Source organism: Pipistrellus kuhlii, unplaced genomic scaffold (genome assembly GCF_014108245.1).
Source record: "Pipistrellus kuhlii isolate mPipKuh1 unplaced genomic scaffold, mPipKuh1.p scaffold_m20_p_8, whole genome shotgun sequence".
Lineage (NCBI taxonomy): Eukaryota > Metazoa > Chordata > Mammalia > Chiroptera > Vespertilionidae > Pipistrellus > Pipistrellus kuhlii.
Genome location: NW_023425584.1, coordinates 57676399 through 57697545, shown reverse-complemented (window position 1 = coordinate 57697545; position 21147 = coordinate 57676399). Strand labels below are relative to the sequence as shown.

General features: G+C 43.2%; 1 protein-coding gene across 8 annotated transcripts in view; it reads left to right on the top strand.

The window, feature by feature from the left end:
• FNIP2 (folliculin interacting protein 2) overlaps window positions 1-21147 on the top strand; it is a 121305-nt gene that overhangs the window by 89292 nt on the left and 10866 nt on the right. For 7 of the 8 annotated variants that reach the window (XM_036424082.2, XM_036424076.2, XM_036424081.2 and 4 more), the window contains 2 exons: window positions 4326-5655; window positions 6537-6693. In XM_036424082.2, the coding sequence (XP_036279975.1) occupies window positions 4326-5655; window positions 6537-6693 (1487 nt within the window). The remainder of the gene's footprint in view (window positions 1-4325; window positions 5656-6536; window positions 6694-21147) is intronic. The other variant, XM_036424084.2, reaches the window with a different exon arrangement.

Below are 21147 nucleotides of genomic sequence, written 5' to 3'. Positions count from 1 at the left end.
TATTATGTTTTCATTGACTGTTTACCAAATCACAGAAAACAGGAAAATATAAATTGCCTGGAATAAACACTGATGCAGGTATAATTTTAATCCAGGTTCTAAATAATAGAGAAGATTCTATCTTGAGTTATTTTAAAGGCATATCTGAGAGCTTAGCAGGACAAGTACTGTTATTAGTCAAAGTGGAAGAATTCCACGAGCCAATATTCAAGGTTCCATCTGGGTTGCCATATCATACCAGTGGTAAAGGGGTTTGCCATGAGGAAAAGAATTTCCTGAGGCCCCCATGGGAGGTGGGGTGTTGTGGAAAGCTGTATTGATGATGTAAAATTAAGGGAATTCTCCTCTAAGTTCCCATCTTCATCCATCTCACCATGGAAGAAGTCTAATCTTTTCTTTAGCAGGGCCACAATTAATGTCACTACCCAGAATTTCTGCTGTGTATAAAAGTCCAGTCCAGTCCAGCATCTGGCTAGCTTATTTTGTGTTCTCAGGACCCCATTATGTGTGGGGTCCGCATGACCATGGACCATGTGGCTGCTTAAGACCACATGGCTATGGGGAGAAAGCAGGCGAGCAAGAACAAGAGCAAGAACAAGAGAGTGGGAACTCTGGGGATTTTAACTTTTCATGATTTTGCATGCTTTTGATGGGGTCCACGTTCTAGCCAATCCATTGTTCCTCTGGTTAGACTGATAGGCAAGAACCTTTCCCATGGTCGCCCCAACTTCACTGTGCATGTGCCCATCTCCCCCTTTGTTGGACCCCTCCCTCCAGCGATCTGCAGAAAATGGATCCTTGGTTCCCTGGGGAGCAGGAAGCAGTAGCTTCCTGGTGAAGCTGCCCAGGTGACCATGCTTATAATGACTAGCCTCACTTCGCCCTCTTTCTATGACTAATATTAACTAGTTAATTACAACAGTAGCAGTACCACTGCTATTCCCTCTTCTGCCTGGTTTCTCAGCATTCCCAGGGAGATGAGGAGAGAAGCTAGAAGCAACAAGCCCTTCACATTCTCCTGGGTTTGCTGCTCAGGGGCTTAACCTTCACCCTTTTGTCTCACACATGCTCTTGGCATACAGGTTTTCCAGGTGTGGCTAACTACCTGATAGTGGGTGTGCAAGCTGCTTAGTAGGTCAAAAGAGCATTTAAAAAGTACAATAGAATAGAAATATCAGGGTGACGCATGTGTTTTGTAAATTCAAAGGGAGTGTGAGGTTGCAGTCTAAATGCATTTCTTTCTTGGGATGGGTATACTAAGTTGGAAAGCCACCGTCTTTCATCACTGATTGAAGGAGTTTCATGTGGATCTTTTTTATTTATTTATTTTTAATCAATGACCTCAGTGATTTGTGGAAAGCCAAATAATACTTTGCAAGAGAAATTAGTTTGAGCTAAATGATACTAAAGATGCAATAAATTACAATGCTTAGCATTAGGGTAACACTATTTAAGGGGGACTTCATAGCATATACACATTTATTATAATGTAATCAATGAATAAGGGTCCCTTTAAGATAATTAGTTTCTCTCCTTGTCTCCCTTTTAATTTTCTCAGTTTCTCCTTGTCTGCTTCTGTTTCTCCATCTCCCATGTCCCCCACCTCTTCCACCTTTTGTTTTCCCACCCCTTTATAATGCTGCTGAATTCCCTCAGCTTTTCACCTCATTCTCTTCCCCTCTTTTATTCTATCCCTTCTCATTCTACTTTCTGTTTCTATCTTTTAGTTTCCCTTGGTATCTCCTTTCCCTCTCCCTCGGTGTTTTCCTATGTATGCTTTACGCTCTCTGCTTTCCTCACCTCTGAGCTTTTCTCCAAACTCCACCATTTTGTTCCTCTCCACTCCCCATCTCTTTCCTCTTTGCTTTCCTCTCCTTACCCTCTGTCTGTTCTTCTCTTCTTTCCATTGGTCCCCTCTCTGTTCCTCTCCTCACTATCTCCCCTCTCTAGTGTCCATTCTCTGAGTCCCCCTGTTTGTCTATTTCCCTATTTGTCCTTTCCCTGATCTCTCCTCTCAATCTATCTGCACCCCTCCCTGCTTCATTCTCTCTCTGTCTCTGCCCGCTCTCTGTTTCTCCTGCAGTCTTTTCACCTTCCCCCATTTTTTGTGTGCTTTTCCCATTTTCTCTCTCTTTCTTAATTTTAAGTTTGTATTTTACATAAAATTGTGCTTACCAAAGAAGCACAGAACATAACATTTATCATCTCAACCATTTCTAAGCTTACAGTTCAGTGATGTTAAGTCTATTGCCATGGTTATGCAACTCGTCTTCATTTTGAAAAATTATACTCAGGAGAACAAAGGAATCTACTCTTAAAATTAGTAGCTTTTTCAGTCTGGTCTCAAAAAATTGCCTTAGAGTACAAGCCCTGCTAGGTGGGGGGTGCGGCCTGAGGTCACCTGTCAAGCCCTGCCAGGCAGGTGGGGGACACAGCTTCAGGTCCCCCACCCTGGTCCAGCACCACACAGCCTGGTTATGACTCGTTACGGGAATCCCTCCTTCACTGTGAGCGCAGCCATCTTGTGTTACGGGAACCCAGCTTCCGCTGTGGGCGCAGCTATCTTGTGCTATGGGTGTTACGGGTGCAGTGCCATCTTGTGACAGCATTACAGTGTGAGGGTCAGTTTGCATATTGCCTCTTTATTATATAGGACTAGTGACCTGTCGCATGAAATTGTGTGAGACCCAGGACCCTTCCCCTCGCCTCCTACCCCTTGCGCTACGGGACTGCCCCAAGTCCTGGAGTCCCTCCGCGCATGGCCGGCATGCTATGAGATGGCCCCAAGTCCTGGAGTGCTGCCCCAATGCCCTGCCTCCACGCCATGCAGAGTGGCCGCTGGGCCCCAGGGGATGCGCACACAGGGCCACAGAAACCCTGGTAGAAGCCACGCAAAGCAGCCACCAGGACCCTCATGCCCCAACAGGGCCACTGGAACCCCGGTGGCTCCCTGCCCCCGCTGCCCTGCTCCGGCTGTGCACATCACCATCTTGTGATGGTGTTATGGTGTGAGGGGCAATTTGCATATCACTTCTTTATTATATAGGATTATCTTATCTCTCCTTTGTTTAGAATATTTTTAAGATTTGATTTATTAGAAAATTTTGATTATTTCCATAATAGTTTCTAATTCAGGATTGGTTCTGTAGAGGTATAATGAGATAAATCCATGTCAAACATTTGGCACTATGTCTGCACAGTCTGTAAATGTTAGCTTTTTGTTGTAATTTTCATCGTTATTATCAAAATATCTATTACATAACTTATCAAATGCAATAATTTTAATAGGCACTTGACCAATACTTTTATTTCTTTAATCCTCATGCAAGATATGTTTTTATTGATTTGAGAGAGAGAGTAAGAGGGAGATGGAGAGGGAGAGGGAGAGAAAGAGAGAGAGAGAGAGAGGTCGATCTGTTTCCTCCCATAGACACTCTGCCTGGGATTGTAATTGCAATCTAGGTATATGCCCTGTCTGGGAATCAAACCTGCAACCTTTTGGTGTATGGGATGAAGCTCTAACCAACTGAGCCACCTAGCAAGGGCTTAAGCAATATTTTTTTTATGAAAAGTTTATATTGTTGGGCTTATTTACACATTTGCCCTTCTTCTACCTTTAAACCAAATGTCTGTGGTTCATTAGCCAGTTTTTAATCAACTTATTTGGGACATATTTTTTAACTTATGGGACATATTTTTTCCAGCAGAATTTTCATGTGAAGTAATAGAAATATTCAGCTTCATTCATATTCAAAATCATATTATTCGTGACTAAGTGATTTTCTTCTTGTTAATCAAATTGATTTTACTTGGTGCATATGTGTCTATTGAAAGAAGTCTGAACAGGCCATTCATTAAGTATTTTGAATTGATTCACTGCACTTCAGAGATCCTTGAATTTGGATTTCATTCCAGGCCTATTGTCCGAGGGTTCTTCTTAAAAAGTCTCATCATTCTAGTTTCCAAGATGCAGTATTTGACTTGGTCACATATTCAGGGCTCTTTATTCTCCCTTAGGCGGTGGAGTTGGCCAGCCAGTGAGCTGAGTAGGCAGATCTATAAAGGCTGTATAGACCAGTGCTGACCCTTTACAACAAGAGCAGCATGCTGCAGCCATGCCCCACCTTTTCAGACCAGCTCTCCACTATAGATGCAAAAGTAAAGCACAGCCATAACTAGGCATTACTTACTTCCCTCAATCAGTTGTGTGAAGAAGCTATTTTTATTTGGGTCTGTAAGTCATTTGCTTTTCTCTTGTAAAAGTCGACATATCCAGGGCACGCTCACCCCTGACTACTTGTATTTGTGTCCGCTTTGCTCTGCAGGTGATCTCTACGGAGCCATCGGCTCTCCGGTGAGGCTGACGCGCACCGTGGTGGTGGGGAAGCAGAAGGATTTGGTCCAGCGCATACTTTACGTCCTGACCTACTTTCTCCGCTGCTCTGAGCTGCAAGAGAACCATCTGACCTGGAATGGGAATCACGGAGAAGGGGACCAGCTGTTCAATGGGAGCAACATCACAACAGCCTTGGAGAGGGGAGAGGTGGAGGAGTCTGAGTACGTGGTGGTCACGGTGAGAAGTGAGCCTGCTCTCCTGCCCCCCATCCTGCCCGCAACACTGACTGCTGAGGGAAGGAGCCCTGGACCCGAGGGCCTGGCTGGGACCCCAGAGGACAAGGACACCAGAGACCTTTGTCCCCAACCTGACACAGAAGGAAACAAGAGTTCCGTGGCCTGCGGCCCGGGCTGCCAAGACCCAGCCCTGGGCAGTCCTTGGAGACCGCAGGGCACATTTTGTGGGGAAGAAGAAAGTGAAAAAAAGGCCCCAGGAGATGGCTGCTCCAGGTTCTCCAGCTGGGAAGGTTTGGGGGCAGGACTGAAGGCCAGTGAGGAGTTGAAAGGGGAGATGCCTAAGAAACTACCACACCGGTCAGGGGCCTGGCCTTGCCCGGACAGACCTCCCCGGGAGAAGCCTCCCTTAGAAAGGGTCACTTTCCAGATTGGGAGCTCCGTATCTCCAGAGTCTGACTTTGAAAGCCGCGCTCAAAAAATGGAGGAGCGGCTCAAGGCCTGCAGGCAACATCCAGAGTCAGCAGGTTGTCCCTTGGTGGAGCCCAGGGTGGCCGCTGACGTGGCCGAGGGCCAGCAGGTTTCTAGGTGCTCCTTCCTGCCTGGCTTCCGGCGGAGTGTCTGCTGTCCTCAGAATCAGCCATCCGAGGGGGAGGAAGGTGACTTTGACAGGACTTACGCTGCAGACAGATGCTTCATCACTGAGGCTGCGACAGATGCTGCCGGGCACCTTGACCCCCCTGCCGACTCGTCTGCCCCTGATGCCAGTGCGGCAGGGACTGGGCAGAGGACACTGGAGAACATGAAAGGGTTTACTTGGAAGCCTGGAGAGGGACCTTTGATAGAGCCTGTGTCTGGCAAGTGTACACAGCAGGACTCCCACATCTCCGTCGCTACCGATGTCCCCTGTGGGGATGCCAACGGGGTGGCCGGCCTCAGGACTGAAGGAGACATTCCCAGAAACGAAAGCTCGGACAGTGCTCTTGGAGACAGTGATGACGAAGCGTGTGCTTCAGCCACGCTGGATCTAGGTCACAGCAGCGACCCGGCTGAAGGGTCCTTGGAAGTGGAGCTGCCTCTGCCCAGGTAACGCTGGGCGGCTGGGACGCAAGGGAACTGGGTCCAAACACAGCCATGACCACGTTGGCTACTGTTGGCTCTCACACACAACTGTTGTCTTTCCCGAAGTGTTAGAAGTTTTATCACACTGATGCAGTTTCCGGCCTGCCCTTCCTTCTGGGATGCCCATTGGCTGAGTGCATTGAGCTCTCTGAGCAAGGAAACGGGTGGCACCTTTGCAAGAATTGGGGCGTGTGGGGGAGCCAGGGGACGTGATGGAGGGTGTGTGTGGGGCAGGGAGTGTGCTGTCCCACCATCTGGGACTCTGGATGGGGCTGCAAGGTAGGCAGCAGACGCCTTCCTTCGGAGGAGGCGGATGGCACTCACCGGGCAGCTTCTCTCTTGCTGGTCGGAGCAGCGTGAAGCGGCTGGGAAACAACACCTCTTCCTAACCCTCCAGCAGGCCGATGGTTTGGTCTGTGATGACTGGAAGCAGTTATTAGACCTTTTCTGTTCTGCTGCCCTGTTGTGGGCACCACCCTGTGCAGATGTGTAGAGTTTCTAAAGCCAGACAGCTGCCAGGCCTCCCCGTAGACTTTCTCTTTCTTCACTCCCTTGACACAGACTGCCTGGTGGATGTGCCTTGTGAGATACAGGAACAAACTCGTAACCAGCCATCAATATGCTGTGTTCTTCCATTAGAAACACCCTACCATCAGAACAAACAAACAAAAACTCTCTTCACTTTTCTAACCCCTCCCTTCTCTGGCACCAGTGCTCTGTTCACTGGAAGACTGGTGAAATGACCCATCCTGAGCCTGGCCTGTGTGGCTTGGGTTTTTGTTTCGATGTAACACAGAAGGGAGCCCATCTTTAATGTGTGTTCTAACAGACCGATATTGTTTTAGGTCTCAAATCATCAGCAACCCGAATGTAAGGAACTTTGGCCGCTCCCTTCTGGCGGGTTACTGCCCCACGTACATGCCTGATCTGGTGCTCCACGGGACCAGCAGCGACGAGAGGCTGAGGCAGTGCCTGATGGCTGACCTGGTCCACGCGGTCCATGTAAGTGCTTGCCGCTTGGAGCCCTGGCTGCCGACGGTGTGTCCACCAGGGCCCTTCCCAGCCACAGGTGTTTAGACTGTTTCATACTGAAGAGTGTGTAGTGAAGGATTGTTTATAGAGATGTGGGCAGGGTTGGGGAAGCACCGGGGATTAGCAGCAGCTGGGCTGGGAGCCACTGGGCCTGGAGGAGTAAGGGAGCGCACAGAGAGAGCAGAGCTGGCACTGGAGGAGGGACTCCCTGGCCGCAGAGGCACTGAGGAGGGTCCTCCAGCTTCTGAGCTCTTCTTCTGCTTCCAGTGGCTGGGCCCAGCCTACGAAGACAGGCCTGCGGGCCACAGAGGTCTTCCTCATGGGGCCCACACAGGACAAAGAAGGGCAAAGAGTGCATTTGGGGGCGTGTGGGGGCTGTAGGCCAGGCTAACAGAATAAATAACACAGATGGTGACAATTCTATGCCCTCACGGGGAGGACGAAAGAGTGTCACATATGGTTTGCTTTTTAGCCGATCCATACAAGTTCATCAAAGTAATTTATTTTAACTGATTTGTCATTGAGTTTACTCTGATGGCCGCAAGAGATGGCTGTGTAAAGACGAACACGTCACCCTGGAAAATTGCCCTGTGGCTGCTGCGAAGTGCTTCTCTGCTCTATGCAGCGTGACAGGGACTGAGCAGTGAAGGCAGCTGTGTCGGTCTTATGGGCCTGTTTTTCATTGAGCTGCTATTGGGCAGATGTGCAAAAATAGATGTTTTGCATTGGAAACATATTGTATCTTGTGCAATAGGGACAGTCCTCATTACATTAAAGAAAGTAGAATTTGGCTTGTTGTCTACCTCCTCGCCCATCATGTATTTTCTGGGAGGTGAAACAGAGACACTGCATGTTATCTTTGGCCTTGAGCACTTCCTTTGTGAAGACTAAACATGCACCAGGCTCAGGCTAGGCCGGCTGAAGATTTGTGTGAAATGGGGAAAAAGCTCACTAGTGAAGCAGATGTCCTCCTGACCCCCCTAGATGGGATGGGAGAAGAGACGAGGAGGGGTGACCTGAAGCTGGAGGCCATCCCAGGGATGCATTAGACCCCAGCATTCCAACCCTGCTTTGTGGTCAGACACCACCCCTCTCCAGGGTGTTCCTGGAACAAAGCTGTATAAGGAATCTCAAATTTCGCTTCCATACTTGCAATGAACACTGTATACTTGTGCATCGTTTCACAGGTACATATATCAGGGACCACAGGATAAGAACAGCGCTCTCATATGATGCCATCTTCCTGGGTTGTCCTAAACCTGTGGTCGGCAAACTGCGGCTCTTTGGCCCCTTGAGTGTGGCTCTTCCAAAAAATACCACAGCCTGGGCAAATCTATTTTGAAGAAGTGACATTAGAAGAAGTTTAAGTTTTAAAAATTTTGCTCTCAAAAGAAATTTCAATCGTTGTACTGTTGACATTTGGCTTTGTTGACTAATGAGTTTGCCAACCACTGTCCTAAACCATGTATTCTCAGCGACTCAGCCTCACCTCCATCTGCAGCTGTCTATGGTGTTAAGGCGGGGAATCACCTCCTTTTCTTTTCTGTCAGCACCTTATGTTTATATCCATATATGCAAAACCTGTGGGGTTTTTCTTTCTGCTCCGCTGGCCGTTTGATTTGTGAAAGCGTTGGTGCTGCTCAGTGGACCTTTCTTCCATGAAGCCCCAGGTTCTAGTTCTGACAGAAGTGCCAAGAGATTGAGTGTGAACTAATGGGATTTCTCTTCAGTGCAATTAATCTTGCTAGCTGGGAGGTGATACCCAGATGTCCCTGACTCGCTCACCAACCCCTGTGGAAATATAACCTATTGATTGATAACTCTTCTTGAAATTACCTGCAAAACCATTGATGACATTCTTAGTATTTTTTATAGGCTGACAAGTTCTTGCTTTTGTGTATTAGGTTTTCATGGTGACCATCTAGCTCTGTAATTCATATATTTGAAAAAATAAAACAATGGTTCCTCTATTTGTACTCTTAACGATTTTTCAGATATCATTTCCCCTTCCTTTTAGAAGTAGTGCTTTCACACTAGCTTTTCTCATTTCTTTAGACTACACAATCACTCTGAGATACCGAAAGTTATTAAGCATAATAACCTATATTATGTCAAATTGTGGGTACATCCAAAGTGCAGCCAAGCATGAGTGTTAATGGGCAATTTTGAAAGGTTCATGAAAACATCTTCAGAAGTTTAATGCATTTAGAATGTATCCAATTAGCATTAGTGGATTTCTAATTTCACTTGGCACACTCATCATCATGAATTTTACTTTCGAAGTAGTGTTCCATTTAAATTGCCTCTCTGACTGTGACTCTGGTCTGTGGCAGTGTTTAAATTAAAAAAAAAAAAAGAAAGAAAGAAAGCCTTGCTATCAAATGCCATTTACAAATATTTGTTGAAAAGTAAATTAAGAGGATTTTTAAAAACATATTGAATTTACTGCTTCATAAAGCCTAGTAATTATTTAAATTCTTGAGTAGATTGCCAGAGAAAGAAGCAAAGATTCAAGAACAAGTACATGACCAGAGTTAGAACAGAAATAATCACTTTGTGGGAAAGAGAAGATTAGGATAAATTGCTTTATTACAACTTGCTTTCAAAATCTATTTTTGGGTGTTATTCATTTTCAGTGTTCATGTGATTCTTCATTGGGCACTGCTATTCATATTGTTTTTAGAGGATTTTTATTTAATTTATTGATATATTTTTAGATGTAGGCATGATTGAATTATAAAATCTATCTTATGTGAATATGCATTTTTGTAACCAGGATGGATTAATTTGTGGAGTTTCTTCCCTCATTGAAGAATTGCATTCTTGGGGTTCCAGTACTAAGCATTTCTCTTTGTACTTTTCCTTACTGTAGTCTCTTGTGAAAAAAATGCATATGAACTTTATTTTATGTATTTCCATTTTTATTACTGGCTTTTACATGTTAAAATGCGGTCTTTAAATATTTAAACACATGTTCTTGTTTAATCCATATACTACCTTTTTTTCTGTCATTTGAACTGTTTCTCTGCCTCCTACCATATAGATTGTACAGCTGCCTTAAATTAGGCTAAAGTAATATTTAGTTTCCTTTTTCTGAGCTACATCTAAATGTGCATTCTTTCCTCTTGTTTTCCTTCTGACTTTACTAGTAAATGGTAAAGTGAAGAGAGGAGAGGGGGGGAGAGGCAGCTGTACCCTGTATCTGAACCTCAAGTAGTTTTTCCTTTCGCTTTTTTCTCCTGTATGTTTGTCTGCCTGTGAATAGTGCTGACGGGGCAGTGTCAGGGGTATTAAGTTATGGAGCAGTGGAGGGTGTGGAGGAGCACTGACTTACCACAGATGGCTTACGTTCCAGTCTCAGTATTACCACTCATTTTCTGGGAGTAGAGTAAATCAGTGGCATGCTAAGCCTCGGAAAAATGTATTTAGAGGAACAGATGAAATATAACCCAGTGGTTAGGAATTGGGCTTCAGAAGACAGACAAACCTGAGTTAGAATCATGGCTCAACTCTTCTTGGCTTTGTGGCCTTGAGCAAGGTGCTTTGATTTTCTAAGCATTAGTTTTATCTCCCATAAAGTGAAGAATATTTATAGGTCTGTTTTGAAGGCTGTAAGAGAAGGCACATCACGTGTTTAGCACAGTGCCTGGCACATTACTAAGTGCCCAATAAATGTTAACTATTAAGATGATATATATGTGAACGTGTCTTGTAAATGAGTCTCCCAGGAAACTCCAATTGGAGAAGACGGGCAGAAGCCAAGCACATGCTCATTCAGTGCTAAAAGTGTCCGTGTTCCCTTTGCCTGTGACACGACAAGGAACATGCCAGGTGGCTCACTGCAGAGTAGGATTGTCTAGATCAAAATTAGCATCACATTTTTATGCTTTAAAAAAAAACAAAACACTATGTTCCAGGCTTCAGGCATTTTATAGAATACACTGTAAAGCAAAGTAACAGTTGGCTATAGCAGCCTCTTTCATTTGATTTTAAGAGTAGCAACAGATTGACTCCAGAAATATCATGCGGAAATCAGTAGTACAGATAAGCAGCTTTGTTGTAAGCTTGGCTATGATATATGCTCATGAATACCTAATTAAGCCACGCAGTGGAGTCAGCCAGGAAGACTACAAAAGAACAGCAAGTCACATCAAGTGATAAGTCATTACTTAGGTAACACAGAGAACACTAAGTGTCCCAGATCAACAATAGCCTTAAAATCAGTAGCAATGCAAAGGAAACAGCTATGCAGGACACACCTGCTATTTTAGAACATCTCTTGTTGTTTTCGTTTCCCTGGATAGTGAGCTTGATAATGCCGTGGGCCTATAGCACTGTCTTACTGTTTAGTGAAATCTTTGTGTGTGTGTGTGTGTGTGTGTGTGTGTGTGTGCGCGCGCGCGCACACACATATTTATACACATGTACTCATGGAAACATGGTCACACGTGTGTAAGCATGCACAGTGGGTTATGATGTTAAAATGTATGTATTATTGTAGATTGTGATTTAAAAAGTATTTGAAAAAAAATACTGATCTCTGAGTATGACCAACTCCCATCTGACATGTTCGTGATTCTCTCATTGTGATTGCTGTCTTATTTAAGTTCCTCTTAACCTTCCCAGCTAGTGGTGTTAGTGCCAGTGTTCCCCCTTCCAATCATACCGCATGGTGCCATGGTGCCACAAGAGGGCTCTTTCTAATGATCACTCACTCTCCTGCTTTAATAGTTTCCCCCCTTTTTTAGAGAGTAAAATGTAAACTCCTTGGCTGGAATGGTCCCTTTATGTCCTTCATACACACACACACACACACACACACACACACACCTTCACTACACACCTCAATCTTCTCGTTTGCTCCAGTCACACTGTTTGCCATCCTATAGTGGCCCATCCACCTTCCACCTGTGCACCTTTACTTCCTTTGCTTAAGGCCCTGTTGAACAAATTTCTGTTCATTTTTGGAGACTCAGTTTCTTTGAAACCATCCTAGAAACCCCCAGGTAGAACTCAACTACTCTGCCCTCCAGGCTCCTTAGCTCATTGCTCTGTGCCTTTGTTCTCTGTCCTACTATGGCTGTAGGCACCTGGAAACTGGGGAGGTGGTGGGGAGGAGGAAGGGAAGAAGGGGAACTTACTTTCTTTCCTACCTCAGCACCTCTCCTGCTGCCTGCCAGATGGAAAGTGATGTGACTGTTTCCCATAGAACATGTGCTTATTGATACAAATAAAGTTAAGGCAATTAGTGTCTCTTCGGAAGTAAAGAAATAGTAGTTAGTCTTTCTTTAAAAAAATAAAGGAATAGAATGTATTTAGACATGATGCCTGTGGCTTTTTGTGTTCATTTTCTTTACCTAAAAGATAGTGAAACGCTTATAATGGTCTCTTGGGCTTCATTTCTCTTCATTTTGTAAATACTAGACCATGGCTAATTTTGATGTTTTACCAAATTTTTGCACTGTGTATAAAATATTTAGACATCTATATTGTTCTCTTCAAAAAAGCTACCAACCTTCTCACGTTTTATTTTGGAGTCATGCAAATCCTCCCGTAATTTCATCCTGATGACCTTTTTCACTTGGAGCACCTTTCCTTTCCTCAGCAAGTGACCACCTGATAGGTCAGCCGTCCCCAAAGTTGCACACTGCATCTGCAAAGCCACAGGCTGACCTCGGGGGTCAGTCCACTGAGCCTGGTGACCAGAGTCACAGGTACAGGTCGGATGTTTCCTGTGTGCGCCCCCCACCTCCCTCCACCCCCATTGCCTCATTGGACTCTTTCCTCTGCCCCTGGGTCCTGGCATCATGAAGTCTTTGGCATCCCAGAGTCCTCATGTTGATACACCTACCAGGATCCCTCAGCGCTAATGTCCCACCATCCAGAATGATCGGTTTTCTCTTCTCCTCCACTTTATTACACCTCTTAAGCCTTTAATGGCTGACACTGAGCCTGCTTCTAAGAGAAACTTGTTATAAACAAATGTTTACAGAATTATGGTAAGATGAATAAATATCTTCAGTATTTTCATATGTTAACAGTCTGTTTGATGAATAGAAATCTCTGATGGTGGTGTTTCAGGTGGCCTGGCCAACTTGGTTGGCCAACTTGCTTGGCCAGCAGCAGGGCAGGGAGGCTGGAGATGGCTTTGGGGGACGAGGAGGTTTATTTTTCCATTAGAAAAATACTGGGTTCTTTTATGTACTGTGGGCTATGTTTACAGCCACAGTTAGGATACGAGGTGTGAGGATTCCAGAAACACGTCGGGATACAGATAGTATGCCTCCCCTTTAAAACTATAAAAATAATGGATAAAATACTACCATCCCCACCCAGCCCCTTGTTATAAAACATATGCATGAGAGACAAATGGGTGGGTGGGGTGTCTTTTTGTGCCAGAAACATAGAAATCAAAGCCAGGACAGTAAGTTTGGGCTGATGCAACAGTTGCCTTCTGGCATTTCATACTGGATACAGGTCCTAGGAATCAGGTCTGGAGTTTATGAGATCTACTCAGGATAGGAGATGTCATCTCGCACTTGAAATCGAGCCCTTTACCTAAAAACCTGGAGCTTTAAAGAGGGGACTAGAAAGCTCCAACCATAAACAGTAAAGCAGCAAAGGCACAAGTTGGAAAGGGGGTCGGGAAAAATAGTCACCCATGGCAAATCAAACTCCAGGCCTGTGCAATGAGTGGGTTTGGGGTCCAGATCTATTCTACCCAAGTGACTTGGGAATCCCCACCTGAGAAATAAACATCAACCCTCTGGGACTGGCAGAAGGAAGTACACTCACACTTACCAGCCACAGGCTTATTAGACTCGTGGCTTCTTTTCCACTTCTCCGCCTTACTGCAACTCTTAAGCCTGTAGTGACTGTCACTGAACCTGTTTCCAAGAGACACACACAGCACATAAAACAAAACGAACTCCCAACGAGATCAACTTATGTTCAGAAATTACAAACCATGTCTGAGGACACCAGGATAAGGGAGAGTGAGTCAATACAACCAGGCGAATTTACACGCTTCGAACAATCTGAATAACATTTAAGTAATTATGTTTAAATTGGTTACAGATTGAAAGAAATAATTGGAACAGTTTTCATTTTAATTTTTTTAAATCTTTATTGCTGATAGTATTACATATGTTCCCCTTTCTCCCTCACAGACCTTTTCTAGCCTGCCTTTGCACTGGAACAGTTTTTAAAAAGGTCATATGATTTAGTAAACTATCATAGATTTGTAAAAGAACTAAAGAGCTTTTAAAAATCGAAAAATGTGGTAATGAAAACTAAAACTCAAAGGTTAGAGAGCAGAGTAGATTAAATACAGCTAGAGAGAATTAGAATTTGTGAAATGGAGGTCACATATCAAACCACCTCTTTAATTGTAGCTCTGAGACAAAAACAAACAAACAAAACAAACAAAAAAACCACACACAAAAAAACATGAAAAAATATGGAAAAGCAAGTAGGAGACATAGAGGCTAGAGGTATTAAACTCACCAGTACATTACTTCATATAGAATGATTAAGAAATTGACACTCAAATGATGGTGAAGAATCTTGTTTATTATCCAGAATATTTCAGAGAAAAAGATAAGGAATAGGGAGGTATGTCCAACAATCTGAGACCTAAGTCACCTTCTGGCTTTGTGTTTGCAAGAGGCTGTCCAGTGGCTTGACCCTAGCAGTTCAATGTGCAGTATTGTGACGAGTGGGCAGACTTCAGAACTGGCTATGTGTAAGGAAGTCTGTCTGTACTCCTGTTGTCTGCAAGACACGTGAGCTGGACATCTCTGAGGATTAACAAAGGGTCAGTTTAGAGTATGTTATTGAGCAATGCCAACAGTGTAAAGATGGGGAAGTTTCTTAGCAAAGTCATTGTAGAGACAGCCATGTTTTCCCCTGTTGACACTGAGAACATCATCCCCTCTTCTTTCAATCTCATCTTCTGAGGGATTTATACCATAACAAGGTTTTAGGATTTCAAAGTCGGGGCCTTGGCAGGCTCATCAAGTTAAAAAGTGGAAACACTTGTATGAGTTCCTAGATTCTATTTCTGACACACCAAGATACTTCGTAAGCACATATGTGTTTTGTCCTCAGCGTTCCTATCTGTGGAGCAGGACTGTGTTCCTGGCCATCCCACAGGAAAAAGACATGATGGAGTAATAAGTAGTTATAGGGAGCATGTTTGTGGGAATGGTGTTTTCTGATCCTTAAGTTAAAAATAGGTAATTATGTGAAATGTTAGTAATTTAAATGTGGTACGTGGAAAATAAATATATAAATAATTGTGCTATGATTTAATAGAACTGAATTGAATCCAAAAGTAAATCTGAGCTGAGAATTGTTCAATGGCGACAGCATATATTAGATATTTAGCACATGGCGTAGTAAATTTGTTAGGCTTATTTCAGAGGCTAAAGAACAAAAATAAAATGGGATTTTTCTTCTTGGGTTACTTATGAAATCACCCGAGTAGACAAACAGATGTGAGATCAAGAACAAGTTAAGACAGTGGGATTAAACACCAAAATGTAGATGTTTCAGAAGTTAAAGGAGGAGCAGAGGATGTGGGGGTGAGGGGTGGGTGGAGGTGGGCCCCAAACTGGAAGGGTTGGAGATTTCAAAGGCAGCAGGGAAGACACTCTGGGCACAGCCTGAGCTGAGAGGCAGGGGTCCCCCTGCCCAGAGAAGTGTTTTCTTCTGGAACCCTGGGAGGTGAATGTGTACAGGTGAAGGTGGGCCCAGACTGGAGAGCTTTAAGTGTATGGATAAAGAGACGCCTGAACTTAAGTGTTTGGGTGATATGTACTGGAGTAAGTTTTTGAGTTGGTGAGGGAAATGACAGTGTGGTATTTTAAGAAGTTTGAGGGTTTAGTGGACACAATATAGAGAGGGAGTGTATAAGAAAGCTCATCAAGCATACCTAATAAGTGTTAGGCATGTAGCTACATGTTTCATACATGTGTATCTCATAAAAAGCTTCTGTGAATTAAACCTCACAGAAACTGTGAATCGGGTACTATCACATTCTACTGAGGCCCACATTGAGTTGCTCAAGTCCCACAGCTAGTAAGTGACAGCATGCAAGCCCGGTCCCTTCTGACTTCAGAGCCTTTGCTGTTATCTTACTGCCTTTTTGTTGAAATGTCAGAACCACGGCTCTTCTGATTACCCAGGCCCCGTAGACAAACATTGCACATTCCTGGAAGTTTGAGGCAGGCAGAAGTCATGTGTACGGCAGCCAGAGCTGCGTGTTTTGTGCCCTCAGAGATCTGATCCAGAGCCTGGGCGTTGGAGTGTCCTAGGCACCAGGACACAGACCCACCAATCCTTAGTGCCTGTGAATTAGCCAGAATTGTTCTGTTGATTCCACAAGACATAATAAAAAGTATTTGAGAAACCTTTTAAGATCTGTAACAGAGCATTTCATTTGTTCATTTATCTTGAGAAATCTTAACAGCAAAGTAGCTTGGATAAATTAGATATTGACAAGGTAGAGCTAAATAAATGATTGTTTCTAACTCTCATCAAGTAGAACAAGGCAGAAATAATAATGGCATATTGTTGCTACTTCGTTCCTCTGGTAGAGACTGGCCATCCACTCTAACCACCGCCTGCAGCTCTTTTATTTTTAACATATTTTTATTGATTTCAGAGAGGAAGGAAGAGAGAGAAACATCAATGATGAGAGAGAATCCCACACTGGGGATCGAGCCTGCAACCCTGACAAGTACCCTGCCTGGGAATCGAACCATGACCACCTGGTTTATACGTCACTGCTTAACCACTGAGTCATGCTGCTGGGCCACCTGCAGCTCTTTATTGATCTCCAGTGTTCATTCGTCCTCCAGTCTCTGACAGACATTTCTGAGTTGCCTGATTACGTTTCTGGAGGAGGCATGGAAAATACTGGCAGTAGTTTGTCTGGAAGAGGTGACAAGAAGGCATTAGGGGCTGTTGAGGGTTGGTAGCTCTAGGGTGCTACCTGGGTTAGTGGGCTGTGGATACTCAGAAGGTGGAGATAAGGCAGAACTTTTGGAAGTCTCGGATTGTGGAGGAAGTAGAAACATACTACAGACTCATTCTGATAAGAGAATTTAACAAACTCTGGGGGCAAGAAATGAACTTTAAAATTGATTCTCTTCAAGCTTGAGAGAGAGAAAAGGAAAATTAATATATGTGTCTATAAGGTTGGTAAAGTTTTCAATCAAACAAGTATTTTAAGTGGAAATGACTGTTTTTAATGTAAATATATATTTTTTTTCATTTGAGATTTTCATTCAAAACTCAAATGTCGGAGGTTCTGTTTAATTTGAGACAGTAATGTTTGGGAAGAGAACTTTTGGGGGAGGTGTTTAATATTATTAGGAAGAGGACTCTTACTAAGTAATCTTACTTGCCAAGCAGATATTTATATTGTGTCTCCTTTTACAGAAGAGCCATAGGAGGTCAGACTCCTCTGGTTCATGTGTCAATGTTGGGATGTAGCCAAGTTTCACCTGCTATTTTTTTTTTTTTTCTAGTCCCCTCACCCAAGCTCAAAGCCCTAAGAATAGCAGATGGTTGAGTCAGGCATTTCACAGATGTTGGAATCATTCCATCTTATGTTTCATAGCATTTCTTTAAAGCACTGCACCATGTATGTTATGGCTGAGAAGTATGTGTGTTTGTACCCTGGTGTGCACATGAATGTGATAAAATTGTGAACTTAAATCATTGTCCTAGCTCTAGCCGGGTGGTTCAGTTGGTTCGAGTGTCATCCGTATACCAAAAGGTCATGGGTTTGATTTCTGGTCAGGGCACATGCCTGTGTTGCAGGTTCCAGTTGGGGTGCATATAGGAGGCAACTGATTGATGTTTCTCTCTCATATCAATGTTTTTTTCTCCCTCTCTTTCTCTCTCCCTTCCCCTCTCCTCTTTCCTCCCCCTCTTCCTCTCTCTCTCTTCCTGCTTTTCTCTATAAAAAAAACATATCCTCAGGTGAGGATAAAAAAAAAATCCCCTAACAGATTTCACTATTAATTGCTTCTAAAATTAAGATAAGGCTAATAAGAAAAAGTATTAAAAATATACCACATGTAATTCAGTATTTCCTTTGTTTATTTGTGGTTCTCTATAAGCCTTAAAAGTAGAGCCTTTCCTAACAGGAACTTTAATCCGAACACCAGGTCAGAGGGTGTACGTGGGTGTGCATTTCTGTGATAGATCCAAACAGGGTCTCTGGATCTTAGAGTTCTTTAAATTCTAAAACGGTGATTTCCAACTAGTGTGCCACAAGAATTTATAAAACATGCAATATCTGACTAATTAGGGGCACTGTGAAGCCGGTTTGGCTCAGTGGTAGAGCGTTGGTCTGCGGACTGAAAGGTCCCAGGTTCGATTCCGGTCAAGGGCATGTACATTGGTTGCAGGCATATCCCCAGTGGGGGGTGTGCAAGAGGCAGCTGGTCGATATTTCTCTCTCATCGACGTTTCTGACTCTCTATCTCTCTCTCTTCCTCTCGGTAAAAAATCAATAAAATATATTTAAAAATAAAAAATAATTAGGGGCACTGACCTCTTTTCCCTTAGATTGTCAAATTTAAAAATGATATCAGCTAACACAACATCCAGTGTGAAAAAATCAAAATTATACCTATTATTTTTTTTTTATAGATTGACAAAAAGATATATTTTTGGTGTGCTGCAGAATTTTAGTAATTAGTTTATGTGCACATGAGATAAAAAGGTTGAAAATCACTCTTCTAAAATCTCAGAGATTAACTAATAAGCTCTTTAATGAGGTTGTGTCTCCTTTGGAAAGATCTCAGAAATTTCCAGAATCACAGAACTTAAGCTTTAACTCTGTGCCCCAGTAGCAGTTTAGACCCTATTATCTATGGGAAACTGGTCGCCCTGGTGCTCCTTAAATGTAACTAATGTAGTTGCTGATGATATTTTTCTTTTCTCCAGCATTCATTTCTTTTTTCTTGACTATATTTCCCTCCTATTTCCATCTGCCTTTAAAATTGTCCTTTTTTTGGTAAATAAGTGAGTAGCTATTGGATGATATAGTTAGATGGAGGCAATTGGGCTGCCCTATGGAAATATTCAGGGGATTGTGTGTTAGTTATTTAGTGGCCTGGGAAGGTACAAGTGTTTGAATATTTAAAAAAAAACAACATTTAGCTGGTTTCTTTCTGTCCCTCAAGCCTGTATACATAAAATCAGCAGTACCTTGTGTTAGGGAATGGAGTATGCTCATCAATTCTGCCATTTGCTTGTGCTTAACCTGTTTCATATTAATTTAGTAACATTTTTCAAATACCAGATTTTGTGCTAGGGGCTAAGAATACAGGGGACAAATATTCAGCTCCCTGTTTTAAGGAATGGGCTCCCAAATTTCTACCAGTTTATTCTAGCCTATGGACCCATTCATCTTTCTTCATTCCCCAGGTTTCCACCTCAGATGCTGCCTCTTTGCTCCAGTGATTTAAAAATGACTTATACTCACTTTTCTTTTTCTTTTTTTTTAAAATATATTTTATTGATTTTTCTTACAGAGAGGAAGGGAGAGAGATAGAGAGCTAGAAACATCGATGAGAGAGAATCATCGACCAGCTGCCTCTTGCACACCCCACACCGGGGATGTGTCCGCAACCAATGTATACATGCCCTTGGCTGGAATCGAACCTGAGACCCTTCAGTCTGCAGACCGACGCTCTACCGCTGAGCCAAACCAGCTTTGGCTTATACTCACTTTTCACATTTGATTGTTTTTTACAGTCTAGTCCATTTAGTTCCTCCTTTTAAAATAATTGAGCCAGTTTCTCTGTCCCCTTTTGTTATCATGTGTGAATCCGCAACCATCTGAAGTAACTCATGCTTGGAGAATTTTCTATCCATCACCTCTCAGGGAGCCTCATTGCTCCTGTTCTGGCAGTTTATTGCTTAAAACAAAGCTCTTTGTGTTGTTGTTGGTGGTGGTACCATGTAAGTTATAATCTGTGTACTTTCCTTGGATTGACACACAGTTTCCTGCCCTACCACGTGGTGGGGAATCACTTAGTGAAATGATTTGAATTAGGAACTGGACTCAAATATCTACTGCAGATAATTAATCCATAAAAAAGCTAGACTTCACATCAAGCATTCCCAGATTCCTGCCTGCTTGCTTACAGGAAAGAGTGGGGAAGGAGCATCTAATTGGCCTAGCTTAGTTGTATTAATTACCACACCTTGATAGAGGGAGGTGATAGAATCTAGGTGAAAGGTGAGTGATATACATTCAGCTCATTGTATAGATATACTACAGGCCTAATACAAGAAGGTTCCTGCAAGAATGGGCCTTCCTTCCCCAGGATGCCGGCACTGCCTTTGCTTTAGCCAGAGCCACCTTTCCATCTTCCCATGTTGCCAAGAGACCCGGAGCAGCTGGGATGGTGAGGAACACCTGCATTGTCATGGTGTTGATGTAAGCATCCCACCTCACTCCCAGCCACGTGGCACCTGTTTATGCAAATTAACCCACCATCTTTGTTGGGTTAATTTGCATACCGACTCCTAATTGGCGGGTGGGCATCACGAAGGTATGATCGATTTGCATCTTACTCTTTTTTTAGTGTAGAAGATAGACATATGGTCAGTAATGATTATATATACTCTTAAAATGTAAGTCCCTTGCAGGAAAGGTTCATATTATAGATCTGTTCTGTGCTATATCCAGCACACAATTTCTGATAAATGCAAAACATTAAAGAGGATTGAGCTCAAAATACAAATAATTTTTAATTTCTTTTTTAAATCTTTATTGTTGAAAGTTTCTGTTTTTCCATTTCCTTTGAAGGACCAGGTATGCCAATGACAAGTCATTGTCATCTTGCTATGAATTAATGACACATAGACTGAGCAAGAAGTTCCAGGAATTTGTAAAGGGAAGTCATTGAGGCTTTCTGTTTCGGAGAATGTGCATATGACATACATGTGTCAGAAGAGTAGGGGTGAGGGGCCACAAAAAAACCCTTGGGTGAGAGTGGGAATGCAGGGTCATGTGTGAGAAAACTTTTGCACTGTTTGATTAACAAGTCTAGAAAATGAGAACCCTTCTTGGGAAACTGGGATTTATTAATTCAAGAATCTTCTCATGTTTGAGATTATTTGAATATATACTTAAATAAATGTTGGACCATTAAACTTTGCCTGATTTGCTACTATTTCAATAAGAAAATATTCTAATCCCTGAAAGTTTTCCTCATGAACATAGTATAGGAAAGGGTGTTGGCCCCACAAAGTTTCCATCCAACCCACTAGTCACTTCTCCTATCTGTGAAAAAGAACACAAAGCTGGATAGACTTTCCTTCTAATGAAAAAGCCCAAAACTAGGGAGCCAGATCACCTGTTAAAATTGCAGTGTGACAGCATACACCTTGGAT